Raw genomic sequence first — 20,010 nt, 5'->3', positions numbered from 1 at the left:
AGCGGCAGAAGCGCCTGACCTGGGCTACAGAGAAGCAGCACTGGACTGTTGCTCAGTGGTCCAAAGTACTTTTTTCAGATGAAAGCAAATTCTGCATGTCATTCGGAAATCAAGGTGCCAGAGTCTGGAGGAAGACTGGGGAGAAGGAAATGCCAAAATGCCAGAAGTCCAGTGTCAAGTACCCACAGTCAGTGATGGTCTGGGGTGCCGTGTCAGCTGCTGGTGTTGGTCCACTGTGTTTTATCAAGGGCAGGGTCAATGCAGCTAGCTATCAGGAGGTTTTGGAGCACTTCATGCTTCCATCTGCTGAAAAGCTTTATGGAGATGAAGATTTCATTTTTCAGCATGACCTGGCACCTGCTCACAGTGCCAAAACCACTGGTAAATGGTTTACTGACCATGGTATCACTGTGCTCAATTGGCCTGCCAACTCTCCTGACCTGAACCCCATAGAGAATCTGTGGGATATTGTGAAGAGAACGTTGAGAGACTCAAGACCCAACATTCTGGATGAGCTAAAGGCCGCTATCGAAGCATCCTGGGCCTCCATAAGACCTCAGCAGTGCCACAGGCTGATTGCCTCCATGCCACGCCGCATTGAAGCAGTCATTTCTGCCAAAGGGTTCCCGACCAAGTATTGAGTGCATAACTGTACATGATTATTTGAAGGATGACGTTTTTTGTATTAAAAACACTTTTCTTTTATTGGTCGGATGAAATATGCTAATTTTGTGAGATAGGAATTTTGGGTTTTCATGAGCTGTATGCCAAAATCATCCGTATTAAGACAATAAAAGACTTGAAATATTTCAGTTAGTGTGCAATGAATCTAAAATATATGAATGTTAAATTTTCATCATGACATTATGGAAAATAATGAACTTTATCACAATATGCTAATATTTTGAGAAGGACCTGTAGAGGCGTATGTTTGCAGTAGAAAGCTGTGAAAAAGTTTTTGCCTCCTTACAAATTTCTTTAGATTTAGCTTTTTGGACACACCCAAACATTTTATACAATTTTAATATAAGAAAAGAAGTTACCTAAAAAAAGTGAAAAATCTTCAAATTATGATTTCATGTATTAAGAGAAAAAAGCTATCCCAGGCACTCTGTGTGGGAAAAAATAATGAACCCTTTCTTTGTTCAGCTTCACTAGTCATACACAGTCATGATTACTACCTGATCTGTAGAATCAAAAAATAACTTAAACTGAACCTATATGACAACATGAGGTAGGCCAAATGACATCAAAATCCAACACATCATGCCCCGACGTAAATAAATTCCAGCACAGATTAGAAAAAAAAAATCACTGACAAATATCAGTCAGGAAAACGATAAAAATCCATGCCCAGAGCTTTGGTACTCAAGCAAACCTGCATTACCCATAAATGAAGAAAACAGGAATGAGTGGAGAACTTTCCCAGAAGTGATCAGCCTACCAAAATTACTCAAAGGGCTCAACAGGGCTCACCAGGGTGTGTGTGCTCTCTTACCACCAGCATAAAACTGGTGGTAACTGCGTTTTTTTTCTTCAGAAACTGGAGCGTTGACCTAACTAATAGAACCTTTAATTTTTCTCTAGCTGAAAACCCTAAAGAAGATAGTTTGGTCATTAGTTTCTAACCTCAAGCTCAAGAGCACATTATGCAATTTGAAGATTTGAAATCAGTAAGGGCAAAATGCTTTTTAATAGAACTGTATGTCTGTTTTTTCATCATTAGTGTCTTCCTCTAAACTAAGTACTATAGCAGTAATGGAAGAGAATCCTGTAAACAACCGCCCATTCTCAGAAGAGCTGAAGCATTTAGGAAGTCCTTACACTAAAATATTCTCCAGAAACGGACATGCCATTAATTGTGAGCTGTAACAGAATGAACCTCCAGTGAATACCTACTGTTGGACAAAAGTGATAAGGTGAGGGGATGTGTTGTACTGGGGCATTCAAGAGAAAGCCATTGTTCAGCGCTATCAATGGTACAGGAAGACTTTGATCAAGCATTGGATGGAAACACCCGACTAAACTTATCCTGGAGAGGACAGCGTTTCACTCTTTGAAACAGGCAAACTAACAGAAACACTTAGCTCGCACTACAATAAACTTGGCCAGCTTCACGCTGCTGCTGTTTGTTGTGTCTCCACAAAGAATGGCTGCCGGGAAGGCCTGTGATGTTTCACACAGTAGGATGTGTGTGACTGTGAGCATCTGAGTGTACTTTGAGAACCTCTGAACCCTTCGACTGCTGCTTAGACAAGCATCCCACTTGAAAAAGCTGTGCATTTCCAGGTATGAATGAGTGTGGGGCGCATGTCAGTTTGCGTGAGGGCAGGATGGCTTTTTGTTGACATGATCAACAAGATCAATGTGAGTGCCTGAGTTACTGATTACATGTGATTTTATAATTTGGTGATAAGACTTGGGCTTTGAGCACAAAGTCCTACTAGTTACAGAGATCTATCAGCTCCTCTATACTGGGCTTATTACAGGTAAAGACTTTAACTGCTTTTCCATTTGTTTTACAAATTTCTTCATTAGTATGCAATGACACAATTGCCATTTTATGTGTACAGCCTTTGTGCATGTAAATCCTCTAAAATCAAGTTCATGGACTTATTTGAAAAATACCTTTTAAATTGTCAAACCTTTTGATTATATTATTTGAAATCCTCACAGGCTTGGATGAAAAAAGAATTTGTCTTTTCTGCCACAAATTGAGCCCACAGAAGCATCATGAGTGTAGAGGCCAAAAAAACACGTGAGGGATGTTGCTCTAAGCTCAAGGTTAGTAAACTTTCTTCTATAAAAAGCTATCTGACTTACATTTTGAAGAAACAGTTGAAGTGTAAACCATTTCCAAATATATTCACTTTGAAATAATGTAAGACCTTTTCCATTGTTTGTGGACTGTTTTGAGTCTGTATGAATGTAACTAATGTGATACATATAAAGCATACTATATTCAAAAGTAGAAATGTAAGGTTGATGGCAATGAGTGGGGTGATTTTTAAGATTGATACCATGCTGTGCCTATGAGTTACACTGACACATCACAAATTGCTCTGTTTACCATGACATGTACTGTGTCTAGTATTACCTAATGAACAATAATGGCCTGGCATAAAAAGTAGGAGTATTAATTTCCCATGGAAAATTAAACGTGCTACATGTTAAAAGTATGAACTGTCCAGGAAATACTGTTGGGTAATTATCTGCAATTATTTGAGTGTCAGGGATCTATTAATTACATCTTGCTGTAAAGCTGTTAGAGGCTGTTATTTGATGATAAAACAACAACTGAAAGTTTTCTTTAATATTTTATGTGTACTCCATAGAAATGATGATATAAGCAAATGTGCTGTTTGTATATTAACACTTTAAAGCTGAGCTGTAGCAATAACTTTTCAAAAGAAAAAAGAGAAAAACAAGTAAAAAGGGAAAAAACAAAAAAATATTAAACTAGCAGATGCTTCTGAAATAATATGCTATGGATCAGTGGAAAATGTATAACAGGAATACATTATCATTATTCAAAATATGTTTCCTCTGATTCTTTAAAGCGTAAATGAAGTTAAATATATTGCAGTTTTATTTTGTTATTTAAAATACTAATTGAATCAACAAACCTACTAAAAAACAACGTATGTACTGACACAACATGTACACCTAAAATACCAATAATACAAACATTTAATATTGAAATCTGTATGAATTTACAGATTTCTGTATTAATATTGAAAATATAATTTGCTGTATGACTTAATTACAAACAGTTTTTTAACAATTCTCTTTTTTAACATATTTTACATTCTGTAACCATTCCAATACAAGGACTTTGTAAAAGTCTGCATCTCAGACGCTGCACGTACCACTCGTAGTATTGAGATCCTCCACCAGATGGCGTAAGTCAAGCCTAGGATTTGATACAGCAGGTTTTCAAACTGGTGCAGTTCTCAGAAATAAATTATACCGTCAAAAGTATTAACTCACCTGCTTCGACTAACATATGAACTTAAGTAAAACCCCTGTTCTTAATCCATAGGGTTCAATATGACTGTGGTCAAGCCTTTGCAGCTATTAGAGCTTCAACTCTTTTGAGAAGGCTGTCCACAAGGTTTAGGAGCGTGTTTATAGGAATTTGTGTGGTAATAGACTGATGCTGGATGTGAAGCCCAGTCTCCACTCTATATCATCCCAAAGCTGTTCTATCGGGTTGAGGTCAGGATTTTTTGCAGAGCAGCCAAACTCATCCACACCACACTCTCTCATTCATGTTTTTATGGTCCTTGCTTTGTGTCTGGTGCACGGTCATGTTAGAAGAGAAGAAGGTCTTCTCCAAACTGTTCCCACAGAGTTGGGATCATGGAATCCTCCTAAATCTCTTGATATGCTAAAGCTTTCCGAGTTCCTTTCACTGGTACTGATGGGCCAATCCCAGCTCCTGAAAAGCAGCCCCACAGCATAACCCCCCTTTCACCAAACTTTACTCTTGACACAATACATTCAGACAAGTACAGTTCTCCTGCAACCAATTTGGATTGGGGAACAAATATCTTCGGTAATATAGTGTACATGTATCAAAATGATATGTTTGGCATTATAGAGTCAATCCACAGAACTTCTGTCATTTAGTCATTTATTTTGCTATAATGAGCCTCATCAGATACTTGCTTGCCAAGTAATTGTGTCACGGTTCTGTCTTGATATTGGACCCCACAATGCAGACGAGCAGGCAGTGTGATTTTAAGTGAAAAAAAAGGTTTAATTACGAAAACTCACACTTAGCAGGAGGCAGGAACAAAACAAACGGGCAGGCAAGACAGGCATGGCAAGATCAAAAAGACAAGACTTGGTTTTAGAACAAGACATGAGCATGAGAGTGAAAGATGTTTCCGCAAAGACTAACAGAACAGGTGTGAATATATGGCGTGAAAACCAGGTGGAGTAAGGAGACAGATTAACTTGAAGCAGGTGAACTGAATAAACTTAATTAACAGAACAAAACGTGACTGGAGCAAAACAGAGACTTTTGAACACAAACTAGAAAAACATGAAGCAAAAGCATAACCAGATCCGAAAACCAAACTTCACAAAACATGAACAAGACGACAAAACAAAAGCATGACCAGGAAAATAAACAGAAACATGATTCAAAACTTGAACAGTGAAAAACATAAGGAAAAACCCCGAAACCAAAAACCAAACAACCCTACATCATGAGAAATTGTTTAAAAAAGAATATTTTGTAAACTGATTCATAAACATCCTTTTGATATTAAGCCATCTGACTAAATGAGTTATAAAACCACAAAAAAAATGTTGTTTTTTTTAATTCCAGCTCTACTTTACAGACATAATTATAAAATTAACATTGTTAACATGAGTTTTTAAAATCTGAAATAACCAAGCTATTTTTGTTCAAATGGGCTGCATATCTGATTTAGATGATCTACCATGGGTTATTTTGTTTTAGTAAACACAGATTGTGCCTTTTTGATTTTTACAAGATTTGATGATGCAAAGTTAAAGTCCCTTTTTGATGAGAAGAAATGTACAGCTAACATACTAACATACTGTAACTCTGATATGCAACTATGGTATACTTTGGCACAATGTTTAGCATGTCTTGCTAACTAGACATGCAAACTTTGAAAAGTTTATTTTATAATAGAAAAACTGAAAGATTTATTGTAATTTTCACTTTGACAGATTTTTGCAAAAATAATCCCTCCATACAAATATGAACCTGTCTAGCTATGTGAAAACATCAACAGCAATGTATTGTTTCATAACTTTTGAGAATAATTGCTTAATCATAAAATATCTGGTTTGATACCAGCAGATATTGTTACAATCTTGAAAAAAAACCCTGATCCAATCAAATCTGTATGTGTTGTTTAAAGTTGATTTAAAGCTCTGTAGATATTTTAATGCATGCTAAGTGCTAAGTGTTAATGTTACATAATAATGCATTCCCCTACCTGTACAATGGCCTTTAAACATTGTGAACAAGAACAATGATCCTGTGTAACAAGAATGACATCTTAAACACAATGAAAGATCATCTGATTTAATGAACAAGTCTGGCCAAGAGAAGCCTAACTTATTAACATGTCAGGTGTGCTCTTGCAGCTGTTCCTGGTCTCCCTGGCATTTATGTTTTTTGCCAAAGCTTTTGGCGGAGCATACATGAAGAGCTCCATCACACAGATTGAAAGGCGCTTCGACATCCCCAGCTCTCTGATAGGGGTCATAGATGGCAGCTTTGAAATGGGTTTGGGCACTTGTTATTGTTGAATCTGGATAGCTAAAGATGTCCTTAGACACATAATAGGACAATACTAGAACTACTCCTTAAAAGAATGATTGATGGCATTTCCTTCACAGGAAACCTGTTGGTGATTGCCTTTGTGAGCTACTTCGGGGCAAAGCTTCATCGGCCCAGGCTGATCGGTATCGGCTGTTTGATCATGGCCGCTGGATCCTTTATTGTTGCACTGCCACACTTCTTACAGGGACGGTTAGTATACTGTCTGTTTACTTTTAATTTATTCTTCCATATGTAATATTGATGGCTGGTGAAGGAACGGTTCAGTATATTTAATAGCAAGAAGCACATATGTACCTGGAAACAGTGCCTTGGAAAAGTATCCATCTCTGTTGAACCTTGTGTGCACTATCTTGACCAATAAAGCTATTTCTGATTTTTCACCGCAAACTTGAATGTGTTTGGGAATTGTATGTAGAAAGAGCTACAAACAATAGCAAAGGGATATGAATATTATACATTGTTTTCAAATGCTTTACCAACAAAATACAGAAAAGTGTGGTGTGCATAAGTACTTAGCTCCCATTACTTTAATACCCCTTGTTGTATTCAGAAGTCACCTCTGTGGAACCTGTTAATCTGTATAAATCTAGCTGTTCTGTGGGTTCTTCAGATGTTTGTTAGAGAACATTAGTGTACAAACATCCTGAATACCAAGGAATACAGCAGACAGGTCAGGGATAACTCTTGGTAATTCTGGAGGAGCTCCAGAGATCCACAGCTCAAGTGGGAGAATCTAGTGACAGGACAACTAGTCTTGCACCCCACAAACTTTGGCCTTTATTGAAGAGTGGCAAGAAAAAAGGCGATGGTGAAAGAAAGCCATTAGAAATCCTATATGTAGTTAGCCACACGCCACCATAAGATACAGCAAACTGTCATTGTATTCAAAATAGCTCTGACCCACATACTGAGAACACTCAGGATAAGGAAGTACAATAAAGACTGTTTTATTGGTGATGTAATCAGGAACGAAACGGACGAAAATCTCACTGTAGGGAGAGAAGAGAAGAGAATGGATGAGTACGGTTAACGGAAGGTAAGACAAAACTAAGAACAAATAATTATCATGAATCTGAGATCAGCTTACTGTGTTATGGTGGTCAGGTCGCCGGGGGAATGAGACTCAGGATCCAGGTCTTAAACGGGATATCCATAGAGAGTTCACTTGGTGCTGTTCTGTGTGAGCTCGGAACAAAGAAACAAGTACAATGTGCGGTGGTTTACGTTGGAAGGTGGACAGGGTATGCTTGTGGCTTGGCTCAGGAGAGGACAGGAAGCTGCCAGCTTGATACGAATCCAAACAAAGGCAGATGATAGGTTAGGAATCCTCAGAATGAAGATAGGCTTGATCATCCAGAATAACTTCCAGAAACAAAGTCCAGAAACTCAGTGACATGGATCCAAAGCTTAGGTTCTCAAAATCTGCAGAGGAGCAAAAACAAAGTTAAACGAAGGTCGAAGTACGAGGCATAAACTTGAATGTGGCTCGAGTTTGTACCACTGGTGGCAAAACACTCTCACATTGAAGTGCTGGCAGCCTCCTGCTTAAGTACTCCTCCTAGTAATCAGTGAACAAGTCGCACCTGTGCTCCAGCACAGTCTGAAACAAAACACATGTGGCAAGCACAAACACAACCCAGATCCTGACACAAACATGTGGAATGTGTTCTGGTCAAAATTAAAACAAAGTTTAAAATTTGGCTCACATGCAAAATGGGTGGAAAAAATTAAACAGCACATCACCCTGAATATTGGAAAGGAGAAGCAAGACTCACATAGCAAGACAAACCTGCACACAGCTCTGTGGCCTGACAGATACCTGATATTATTCTTTTTTTCTAGGTATAAATATGAGACTAGTATGTCCCACAATACTCAGGTCAACAGCACTGAAAACAGTCTGCCCTGTTTGTCCAACCACAGCCTGACTGAGAAAGATGAGATTCCTGATATAGCAGCCATACAGGGTACTTGATATTTTGTTTGGATGTTCCTAAATCTGCTCAGTCAGTGTTACATAATGTTTAATGCCACTCTTTTTCCTCTCAGCTTGTGAACAGGCAATTGGCTCGTCCATGTGGATCTATGTTTTCTTGGGAAACATGCTGCGTGGAATCGGAGAGACTCCCTCCATGCCATTGGGAATATCCTATCTAGATGACTTTTCTAGACAAGAGAACACTCCTTTCTATTTGGGTTTGTTTTGTTTTTATTATTTGCAGTATGCTGCACTGTCTTGGCATTTTAAAAAATTTTACATCATGGTTTACCTAAGTTTAATTGGGTTTCATAGGAATTAGGGGTGTAACAAGATTATCAGTCAGTCAGTCATTTTCTACCACTTATTCCATAGTGGGTCACAGGAGAGCTGGTGCCTATCTCCAGCAATCTATGGGCAAGAGGCAGGATACACCCTGGACAGGTCGCCAGTCCATCGCAGGGCAACACACAAACAACCATGCACACACTCATTCATTCATACACCTAAGGGCAATTTAGAGTGACCAATTAACCTAACAGTCATGTCTTTGGACTGTGGGAGGAAGCCAGAGTACCTGGTGAGAACCCACGCATGCACAGGGAGAACATGCAAACTCCATGCAGAAAGATCCCTGGCCAGGAATCAAACCCAGGACCTTCTTGCTGCAAGGCAACAGTGCTACCAACTGCGCCACCGTGCAGCCCTGGTCAAATAATTATTAGCTAAATTATTCAGAGAAGAGGTTGGACTGTCCTGCTGTCAAACGTTTAAAAAAATATTAAACTAGCAGATGCTTCTGAAATAATATGCTATGGATCAGTGGAAAATGTATAACAGGAATAAATTATCATTATTCAAAATATGTTTCCTCTGATTCTTTAAAGCGTAAATGAAGTTAAATATATTGCAGTTTTATTTTGATATTTAAAATACTAATTAAATCAACAAACCTACTAAAAAACAACGTATGTACTGACACAACCTGTACACCTAAAATACCAATAATACAAACATTTAATATTGAAATCTGTATGAATTTACAGATTTCTGTATTAATATTGAAAATATAATTTGCTGTATGACTTAATTACAAACAGTTTTTAACAATTTTCTTTTTTAACATATTTTACATGCTGTAACCATTCCAATACAAGGACTTTGTAAAAGTCTGCATCTCAGACGCTGCACGTACCACTCGTAGTATTGAGATCCTCCATGAAACAAAATACTGGCTTTATAACAACAAGATGCGAGTCAATTTTTTTAATTTTCACAAAACCGTAATGGTTTTGAAAAATTGCAAATTGTTTAAAAAACCTGTTTTCAGCTAAAATAACTAAGTCCAGGTTTGAGTAGTTCATATATTGTGTTGTCTTTTCTTTGTCTAATGATAGCCAGCTGCTGTATTCTTGCAGTGGTTCAGAATGCTTGTGTCTTAGCTGTCAATTTGTCACTATTTTAAGTACCCAAAATGCCGGCACGCAGAAATGTATAAAACTTGACAGGGGCTTCTGAGTGTTGTCAGCCAGCTTGATGTACAGTCTTTATTGGGCATCTCATACAACCGAACAACAATTAAAAAACTACTTCCGGTGTAACCTCAAAATAAGAGATACACGGTTTCAAGCTTAAAGGAATCACGTTCTTATTTTTAACCCCAAAATAACATCCATCCATCCAGCCATCATCAATAACCAATTAATCATTCCGGGTCACCAGGGAGCAGGTGTCCATCTCTAATGTCAGTGGATATGAAACTGCCTAGTTTGTTATATTTGTAAATTAAATGATTCATGATTAATCATATATGTTTAATCATTAATTCTTTTTACATCTTTCTCCCCCTCTTCTTCTTCTGTGTTAGCCTGTATCTACACAACAGGAATGTTGGGCCCTATGATTGGGTTCATGCTTGGCTCCTTCCTAGCCAAGACCTACGTGGACATTGGATTTGTTGATTTAGGTATGAGATTTCTCAGTGTAAGAATAAAAAAAATCTAATAAAAAACATATCCTTCAATTATACTTGTAACTCAGCTGGAATTTCAATAATTCTGCGTAACTCAAATCAACAAAGGTTATCTTTTACTTTATACTGTGCGTGAAACCATAACTGATAAGAATAGGACTGATAAGATGTGAAGGCTACTGGACCTTCAGTTGGCTTGTGCAAAATATAGTTTCTCAATTTGAACACCATTTCAACAAAATTGTTAACCTTTGTGACTTTGAACATTTATGATATGGCTCACTGGAAAGAGTAAAGCCCTTAGTCATGGAGCAAGAGTTGCGGGAGGCTGTTGACACAACAAGAACTGGTTTTAAACAACAAGGCCACTAGGCCACGAGATCCCCATTAATTGCTAAATTGGTAAAAACAACAGTTAGATATTACTCTAAGGCTGGGTTCCATTTAAACCGAAAGCTGGAATGATGTCAGTAAATAACTTCACTGTGTTCCAGTTGGAAGTTGGGAAAACAGTAGTATTAGCTAATTATAAGGCTCAGTGACCAGGTTAATTGCTATAGTCAAAAGAAGTTGTGCAGTACTGTGTGTGGCTGATGAAAATTGGCATAAGTGAAAATAAACAGTTTATAAATACAGCTATTGCTATGTTTTATGCATGTGGCAGCCATATTGGATTTTGAGGTTGAGGAGAATTTCCAAGTAGCAATTGAGATTTATTTATTCTTTTTTTTTTACTTTCAATTTTAACTTTTGACAACAGATGGAGCACAGCATAACAGATACAATCTTCTTCATAACCAAACTAACCCTAACCCTAACCCTGCTTTTCCACCCAGACAGCATTACCATCACCTACAAGGACTCTCGCTGGGTGGGAGCCTGGTGGCTGGGCTTCTTGGTGACAGGCACAATGATTCTGCTGTCAAGTATCCCATTCTTTTTCCTGCCCAAGTCTTTACCCAAACAGGGTGAGGAGGACAGTAGCAACAAAAGTACAGAGCTAGCCTCTTTCCCAGAACAGGAGAATTTCCTGCCAGATGAAAACCGGGATGGTGAAGACAAAGAGAAGACAGTCACATTTAGGGAAATGGTTAAAGGTAAATCAGTTTTTAAATCGGTTTGTTAGATATAGGAAAAATGAAATAAATTAGGGTGAGCAGTTTCCTGCCCAATTAATGGTCACTCTCATTTTGCCTTAATGCTTTGTTGTTTTCCAGATTTTATTCCTTCACTGAAAAGACTCTTCAGGAACAGCATCTACTCACTGATCATCCTCACCAACCTGGTTGTAGTCAACGGCTTTGTTGGCATGATCACCTTTACACCAAAGTTCATGGAGCAGATCTATGGCCAGACAGCATCTAGAGCTAATTTTCTAATAGGTACCTCCCCCACTTCTTCCAAGTTTGCTCCAACTGAAACAATGATGTTGTTGAAAGGAAATTTGATTGTGTGATAAACCAGACTCAAGAATGTAGACACTAAATGGCCCACTGTGAGATCTCCATTTGTGCTAGTGTTTGTCAAATACAGTAGCTATATTTAGTATTTGATTGCTTGTTCATCTGAGTGCTTATCCAATGTGGTCAGTGCTATAAAACAAATTGTCTAAAACCACCAATAAAAAAGGAAACAGTTTGAAATGGCTGCTTACTGGAACTGTTTTATTTCGTATGTAATTAGCAACAACAGTGCTGTGAGCAGCGTGTTCTTATCTAACAAACCATCCATTCATTCATCCCCCCACTCAGGCATTATGAACCTGCCAGCAGTTGCTCTGGGTTTCATCACTGGTGGTTTTGTCCTGAAGCGTTTTAAACTGGGTGTTGTTGGAGCGGCCAGATTGTCCATTGCTGCATCTCTTGGATCCTTTTGTATGCTTTCCCTTCAGGGATTCTTTCACTGTGACAATGCAGAGGTGGCTGGTTTAACTGTTGTGTATCAAGGGTGAGTGGTGCACACATACACACAATCCCATACACATACACACAATCCCATGCCTATTTGAAATTGAATGGTTTTTCATTTTCAGTCATGAATATTCTGACAAATTTCTAACCTGTCTCTTTTATACCAGTTATCGACAAGTATCCTACAATTCCTCAACTTTGTTGTCACCATGCAACATGGGCTGCTCCTGCTCACTGAAGCACTGGGATCCAGTGTGTGCTTATAATGGCATGACATATGCTTCACCCTGCCTGGCTGGATGTCAGACCTCCACAGGAAAAGGAAAAGCAATGGTATGTTTTTTCACAGAGGTTAACATGAAGTTCAGGTCCCTTGGATCCTTTATAAGGAACATAAAATGGCTGCTCCCGTCATTTTAAATTAGCCTGGAAAGTTGTTTCACATACTTAAAATAAAATGCATTTTACATAGACTCCTGGTGCTCACCTGATGTAGCAAATTTCTTGTGTCGAAAAACAGCAATAAATGTTCTGGACAGTTTTTTTGGATTTGGCTATAATTACTTTTCACTCTTCCTTAACATAGAAAGTACTGCTGGCTCAGTGCTTCTGTGTCCAGTCGGTCGTTGCAGATGGCCACTCACACTGAGCCTGGTTCTGGTTCTGCTGGATGTTTCTTCCTGTTAAAGGGGAGTTTCCATGTCCACTGTCCACAAGCATCCTCAGTATAAGGAACTGCTGCAAAGTTAAACAGGATAACTTTGCCCCTAGACATATTTAAAAAAATTTCACCAAAGTTTGCAGTGCCAAGAGACGCTGAGGGGCACGGCCAAGTGTCAGAAAGACTACGGAAAGTGGGGGCACCCCCCATCATCGGAGGTTAAGAGAGGCTTTACGGAGCCCAGCAGGCCTGAGTCTTATCAGTTCGAGCCGCTGGCTCAAGGTGCTGACTCTGCAATGCCCGACGCTGCTGCAGTAGGGCAGGAACAATTCCAACTACTGACTCGTTACGGTGGTGCGTCAGAGTGAGATGGTTTTACCCGAGTGCAGGGGCTGTGATATAAGCATTTTCCAAGTTGTACCATTTGAACCAATGGGAAAATTCAACTGCAGTAGCCACCGTTCAACCCAAAGAGGGCAGCACTAAGACGGTTTTAGGACCAATACAGCAGAATTAAACAAGTTTACATGAAATTAAGAAAAATAGCACAGCAACATAAAGATATGCAAGTGACAGTCCACTGTCAGGAGGAGTGAATGGTGCAAGTAAGTGACTCCGTGCAATCTGCTGGGCTTCCTTTGATAGAAAACCTTTTAACCAATTTGAATAATAAACTGAACTTTATTGCATTGCTTAATAACTAGAATCAAACTGGAATGTATGTAATTGTCTGTAAGATTGAACTTAATTGACTTTTTTGTAACATGCATTGAGACGAAGTGTTGTGAATTGGTGCTACATAAATAAACTGAATCGAATTAAATTATTCAGCTGTCTTTATTAGGTTAGATGAACAGAGCAGACGTCTGTAAAATCAACTTTTAGTAAGTGCAGTGAGCATGAAAAACCAGATCTCACCTTTCACCCACAAAAACAGATTTCCTGCAATATCCTTTTCCTGCAATTTCCTTCCCCAATATCCAATGTTTTTATGACCCTGAAGGTTTATGCTAAAAAAGACTATTCTCTGAATACCTCCGAATACGTGTCACAGTTATATATAAATTGTCTTATTTATCTAATTTAGAAATTCAGAAAAGATTTTAAAAATATTAAGTGATTAGATAACAGTGTTAAACCTGAATCCTTGCATGTGGAAACAGCTTCACCCTACAGACAGTTGCATCTTGTCTAGTTGTATAACAATTTTTTCTTTACCATCAAGTGCAATGTGGCCCACCCATTTTCCAAATCCTCATCTGATTTGCTGATCAGACTCTCATGACGACTCCTTCCCCTCAGAGCTGCAGTCTTCTGAGATAGCTCAGTTCTTAGTTTCACAGAGGGGAACAAACATAACAAGAACTAAAACCAGTAAAAAGCCTTCTCTAGCTTATTCAGAACCAATCTTGAACAGTTTGAGATATTTAGTTGCCATAAATGTGTTTGGTGGCATCGTATGCATTGCTACATTGACCTAATCCAAATCCAAAGTGAGAAACTATCCTGAACATTCAACAAATTGAACCAGAACCAACACCCTTTTAGTTTGAATGTTGTTTTGAGATATTCCTCCTGTCATCCAAACTGAGAACCATGACAGTGGGAGCAGCACAACAGTGCGCTTACATTCCATCAAAATACAATCTATGTTTTCCTGTTTTGTCATGGAGGTTCTGGTGTGAGAAGCAGGTAGACATTATGTTGGTTCTGAAATACTGAATTTCTCTTTTCTTTCTTTCTTTTTTAAACTCCTGAGAGACTGACAGTTGATAGAAGTTAAATGTTAATCCGCCAACATTGTGGACATTCAAATTCACACCACCAACCCCTCAGCAGAATGTAGAGTATTAAGTGTTAGCATCCATGAGCTGTATTTTTATTTTTAAATAATTTATTAGAAAATTGATCTTAGGTTCATTAAAAATAATGTCAGTCTTTGAAACACTCTTACAAATTCTTTACCTTAATTCATAAATTTAGGTTTTGTCATTTTGTATTGATTGCAAATTAATGAGTCTGTGTAATCTTAATTATACAGAATCCCTTTTCTTTTCTAAATTTGAAATTAAAATTGTTTAATGGGGAGAAAAGATTCCATCCTTCAGAAATAATTATGATAGATTTTGAGACTAATTACAATACTATATATGTCTGTACATTTATATGTTTCAATGTAGATCATCAATACTACAGGATATTTTTTTTCAGACCCTTTTTTATTTTTGCAACCAAAAAAGCTCAATTCAGATCTTCTTGATATTTTTAGGTGTTTCACAACTGTACCTGCATTGGGACTTCCATGACTTCTGCTGCAAACATGTCTGCTGTGCTGGGCCAGTGTTCCAGGGGAACTGAATGTGATAGCCAATTTAAAATTTACATGGCTTTGTCTGTATTGGGAGCCTTCATTTCTGCCTGCGGGGGGACACCTGGATATATTATACTGCTGAGGTAAGACTTTTCCCAGGGACTGATCTTAGGCTTTTCTGTTCATTCATGGGACATTATAACATATACAACTATGCCAACTATGGTGACAGTAATCTAAACTTAAAATATCGCAGATGTGCATACAGTCATATTCAATAAATTGGAATATTTGTTCCAATACGGCCTGTTGATTAAACGTATAACAAAAGCACTATCACCCCCTTTGATTAAGCCCACTTGTTTTCTTATTGGTCTGATGTAATATTGTAATCTTAAATGTTGTGTTCATCACCTACAAGCTGAAAACCATCATAACAAACAGAAATAAATACTTAAAAACATCAGACTGTGTGTAATTAATCTCTGTAATGTGTTTCACTTCGTGAATTGAGTTACTGAAATAAATTACCTTTTCAATAATGTTCTGATATGTTGAATATGACTGTAAGTTTCATTTTGTATGCTATGACAGCAAGACCACATTGTTTCATTCAGAAAAACATCTATTTCTCATTTTTGCTTAGTTTTACACTGTGATTCACTATATTGCCATGTAACTTTAATCAGGTCTATCAAGCCAGATCTAAAGTCTTTGGCCTTGGGTATGCAGACACTGATCATAAGAACCCTAGGTGAGTGGCAAAATCTATACTGCAATGCTAGATCACCAATTGGTATATTTTTGACAGCTTTTCTCTGAGTCTCATCCTATGTAACCTTGTTCTGCCAGGTGGGATCCCTCCCCCAATCTATTTTGGAGCACTGATTGACCGGACATGTTTGAAGTGGGGCACCAAGCAATGTGGAGGACGTGGAGCATGTAGACTTTATGATTCCAACGCATTTAGGTACAGTAAAAACTTTAACTATGCTATCAATATCCCAAACAATCTCCATTAAAAATTCCTCAAATATGAATCCTAATTTTTCCAACATACTTTACTTTCAGACTGACCTTCTTGGGATTGATTTTTGGACTCTACATCCTAGCCAATATGTTGTGGGGGGTGCTCTACATCAAAATACTTAAGAGACAGAAGAAGCTAGCATTGAGGGAGCAGGCCAAAGAGAATGGAGTGGAGGGTAACAGACTAAGCAATGGACATGCTAACATCAGCATTGTTAAACACAAAGAAGACTCAAACAATGAGAGCTCTATTTAACATATTGCAAGAAGTTATTGCATAATGAAAATGAACTCAAACTGGACCATATGTGGTAAAGGTACAGTGTTAGCGCTGTTTGGGTGGTTACCAGTATCCCTCTTTGGCTTTTTTTCTTTTTTTAATGTTATCATTGTTTATTAAGAAATAAGACTCACTCATCCTCTTCAAAGGTCGTATATCTTGACTACAACAATTAAATAGCAGAAAAAGATATGACATTTTTGTCTGAACAGGAAGTCAAGACATTATGACTGAAAGCATTACTGATCTTAGTAGGATCAGAGTCACCAGCCCTGAATTCAGCAGGAACCATATTAATGCAAAACATATACATGATGATGGACCTTTTGGATAATAGTTTTCTCAGAATTTGTGGGAGATGAAAGCACAATGCTATTCCCATGTCTATACTGTATGAAATCTAGCTTAGTTTTACTTTCAGTGAGTATGGAAAACAGTGGGGATGGGTAGTATTGTGCTGTCCAAAGACATTTCCTTCTACCAGCTGCTTTGTTGAATTACACATTCCTGCTAGAAAACCTAAACTTACAAGGGTCTCTGTGTTAAGTCCACGATATATGGTCACACATATACAACTTGATTTTATGTGGTCATGAGTGTGAAGTTGGCATTTTGCTGTCTGTGGTTTTATAAACTTAACTTGGCTAATTTAACTAGTTTTCTTGGATCTATATGAAACTAGCAAAAGTTTACCAAGAAGGCATGGGAGAAGTCAGTGTAGTAATAACTAGGTGAGAAGGACAGAGTATGTTCTTCAAAATGAGGAATAAATCCACAAAGACATGTAAAATATTCAGTATCGTGCACGATAAACCTTAGGGTTTATTTTTGTTGTTTATTTAGGGTTTTGATTGTAATTGTAGTACTATAGCTTGTCAAAAACACTGAAAATGGTCTCACTATCTTCTTGAAATATACATTTTGGCCAGTTTAAATGTTGAAGGCTTTAAGAAAATTATCAGTCATGCTGCCATTTTATTACCTGTGATACACATTTCTTTGAGCTTTCAGAGTTGTGTAAGTAGAGTACTTTACATTTTTTTGTTACATTAGATTTTCTTTTTTTTCGCTAAAAGGTCACGAGCATAAATGTCCTCTAAATTAAGTGTAGGTGCCATTAAGTTAAGTATGCTTTAAACAGTAGACTGCAAGCTAGTGAGTTCAATTTCAAGCTTGGGTCCACTTTATTGTGTTTCAGTTGTTAAATGTATCATACTAATGCAGACTACAAAAGCACTGTTAAAATTTTAAATTTATAGACTGGGCTATCCATTGTTATTTTCTTTTTATTTTAGAATTTTGTTGATTGTACAGTTGAATGTCCAATACATTGCTGTATGAAATGTATTTGTTATCAATGTTTTCAAGATATCAGACCAGTGAAAGGCTGGAATTTCAGTTTTGTAGTCTTCCACCGGGGGGGCCGATTTGTCCATATATGGTTGGTATAATTAACAGTGGCTATGATGTCATCCATGGTTGCATATTATCATACCTATAAAGAAACTTAAATAAATCTAAGACTGTAGGGATGTCATAACATGGCGTGTGTTAAATGAATGTGTCTAAGGTGGGGTTGGGGGATAATGTGCATGAGTTCAAAGCAACCTTATCCATTAAAGCTTCATCATAGATGGACCAACACTGAATATGTTTAAGACTTGGTGACACAGAAATCTAAAAACATAACCCCGTACGAATTACTTTGTTTACACAGGATAAGTGTGGTTCATCATAACCTGATGTTAATGAAATATAGGATTAGCTTATGTGTCAAGGGCAGATCACACTTTGAATAAGTAGGAGGTTCCTTGCCTTACCTGAATAAAGAGGAATTACATTACCTTTTATCCTGACTAAGAAGGAGAGCTTTCTATACCTGGCTAGTAGGATTCCTTGTCCTGGGATCCCCTGCTACCTTACTGGTCAAGATGATGTTATGGTTAACAATTAATTTTTTTGTGCTACAGAAGAAAATCTTAATGTTGTTGTCTACCAGATATCTACACGAAAGTTGATGAAGTGGAGCTGAGGTCAAATGTGTGCATATTTGTGGCTACTCCTGCTAACTGGATTATAAAGCTTTAGAGAGAGAGACCCCCAGCAGCTTCTGGAATAAAGAAGACGGGGCCAGCTGGTCCTCAGGGCTGCCAGGTCCCTAAAGGTCTTCTTCAATCTGAGCTGAGCAGACCAGTATGCACCCTGAAAGAACCAGACAAGCTTGCCCCCTCGAGGTCTGGCTACCTTTTGCCTTCAACTTCAGGGAATCTGGCTTGTTTTAGGCAGAGTTTGACTGGATGAATCCCAGGCTATTTTCCTAAGACGTTAAAATTGGTTAAATGGCTAGTAAAGGTAGTTGTCCTGACCTCTCACCTGTTGGCTTGTAATTAGAGTGTGTGTATAAAATGTCAGTGAGTTTCTGGTCTCCTGACAGAGCCCTCCCTGTGTCATCCAAGACTGTGCTGATGTTGCTGGATTTAACTATTAGGAAAGATCCATCCATCCATCCATCGGGTCACCTGGGGGCTGCAATGGCAGCACAATTGATAGCAATGTGGCGTTGCAGCGGATGATCCTTGCCTGGAGTACCATACCCTATCCAAAAGGGTTTGGCTTCCTCCCACAGTCCAAAACATGACTTTTAGATTAATTGATTAATCTCCCCCTAGCTCAAATCATAAGAATCAATAAGATAAGTTACCATAACTAGATGACACACAGCTTTACATTACATCATCAGGTGACTATAAATCTATTGTAGTGTTGGGTAGATGCATAAAACACATCAATGCGTGGACGTGCATAATTTTCTTCAGTTGAGTAAAAACCAAACTTTTATTTGTGGACCAAAGGAGGAGCAATGACGAGTCATCACACAGCTTCAGTTACTAAAGCTGGGTGTAGTGATGGACTCAGACCTGATCTTTCATTGACACATAAAGACGATTAGTCCTTATGCTAGCTCCCTGTCTCTCAGAGAATTCAAAATACTTCTGTTGGTTTATAAGTCAATGAATGGCTTAGCACCATAATACAATACAAATGTATTGCTGTTGTATCATCCTTCCAGACCACTCAGGTCCTCTGGTTCAGGTCTAATCTGGATTCCTAGAATCAGAACCAAACATCGAGAAGCAGCATTCAGTTTTCATGCTTCACTAATCAAAAATGCTGAAACCCTGAGTTCTTTTAAATCAAAGGAAAAAATGCATTTGTTTAAAGTTATGATGGACTGTTCTATATAACTATGAACTGAAACATCACTAATTTTGGTCTGTAGTCCAATTTGTTTTTACTTTTCTTTACTTTCCTCTATCATGCCACTGCAATGTAGTTTTTTCAACCTGCAAAGAACTTTGAATTGTCTTGTTGCATAAATGTGAGTGAGTGAGTGAGTAAGTGAGTGAGTGAGTGAGTGAGTGAGTGAGTGAGTGAGTGAGTGAGTGAGTGAGTGAGTGAGTGAGTGAGTGAGTGAGTGAGTGAGTGAGGATATCAATGAATTAGTTTCTTCTTTCAGATGAGGTAGACCAAATGATAT

At 38.1% G+C, this 20,010-nt stretch overlaps 1 protein-coding gene and 1 long non-coding RNA gene across 5 annotated transcripts; one reads left to right on the top strand and one right to left on the bottom strand.

Moving 5' to 3' along the window:
* Positions 1-2,078: 2,078 nt before the first annotated feature.
* LOC124882995 (solute carrier organic anion transporter family member 1C1-like) lies at positions 2,079-18,014 on the top strand. Of its 4 annotated transcripts, none has more exons than XM_047389783.1 (15): positions 2,079-2,289; positions 2,677-2,784; positions 6,133-6,274; positions 6,388-6,520; positions 8,174-8,298; positions 8,381-8,527; positions 10,177-10,275; positions 11,118-11,378; positions 11,499-11,663; positions 12,033-12,228; positions 12,359-12,524; positions 15,122-15,306; positions 15,853-15,917; positions 16,016-16,133; positions 16,235-18,014. In XM_047389783.1, the coding sequence occupies exons 2-15, from the start codon at positions 2,734-2,736 to the stop codon at positions 16,446-16,448; spliced, it is 2,067 nt and encodes a 688-aa protein (XP_047245739.1). In that variant the 5' UTR covers positions 2,079-2,289; positions 2,677-2,733; the 3' UTR covers positions 16,449-18,014. The 4 variants fall into 4 exon arrangements, with proteins under 4 accessions (XP_047245739.1, XP_047245740.1, XP_047245738.1 ...); XM_047389784.1 differs by having other exon boundaries at positions 2,079-2,367; XM_047389782.1 differs by having other exon boundaries at positions 2,079-2,489.
* Positions 7,255-8,187, bottom strand: LOC124882996. The gene is made up of 2 exons (XR_007042057.1): positions 7,419-8,187; positions 7,255-7,320 (listed from the first exon to the last, which is right to left on the bottom strand). It is a non-coding gene; the product is annotated as an uncharacterized LOC124882996 (long non-coding RNA).
* Positions 18,015-20,010: the final 1,996 nt, after the last annotated feature.

The sequence above is a fragment of the Girardinichthys multiradiatus genome, chromosome 17, assembly GCF_021462225.1.
Source record: "Girardinichthys multiradiatus isolate DD_20200921_A chromosome 17, DD_fGirMul_XY1, whole genome shotgun sequence".
Lineage (NCBI taxonomy): Eukaryota > Metazoa > Chordata > Actinopteri > Cyprinodontiformes > Goodeidae > Girardinichthys > Girardinichthys multiradiatus.
Note: the sequence above shows the minus strand (reverse complement) of the source record. Positions and strands in the feature narration are given on the sequence as shown.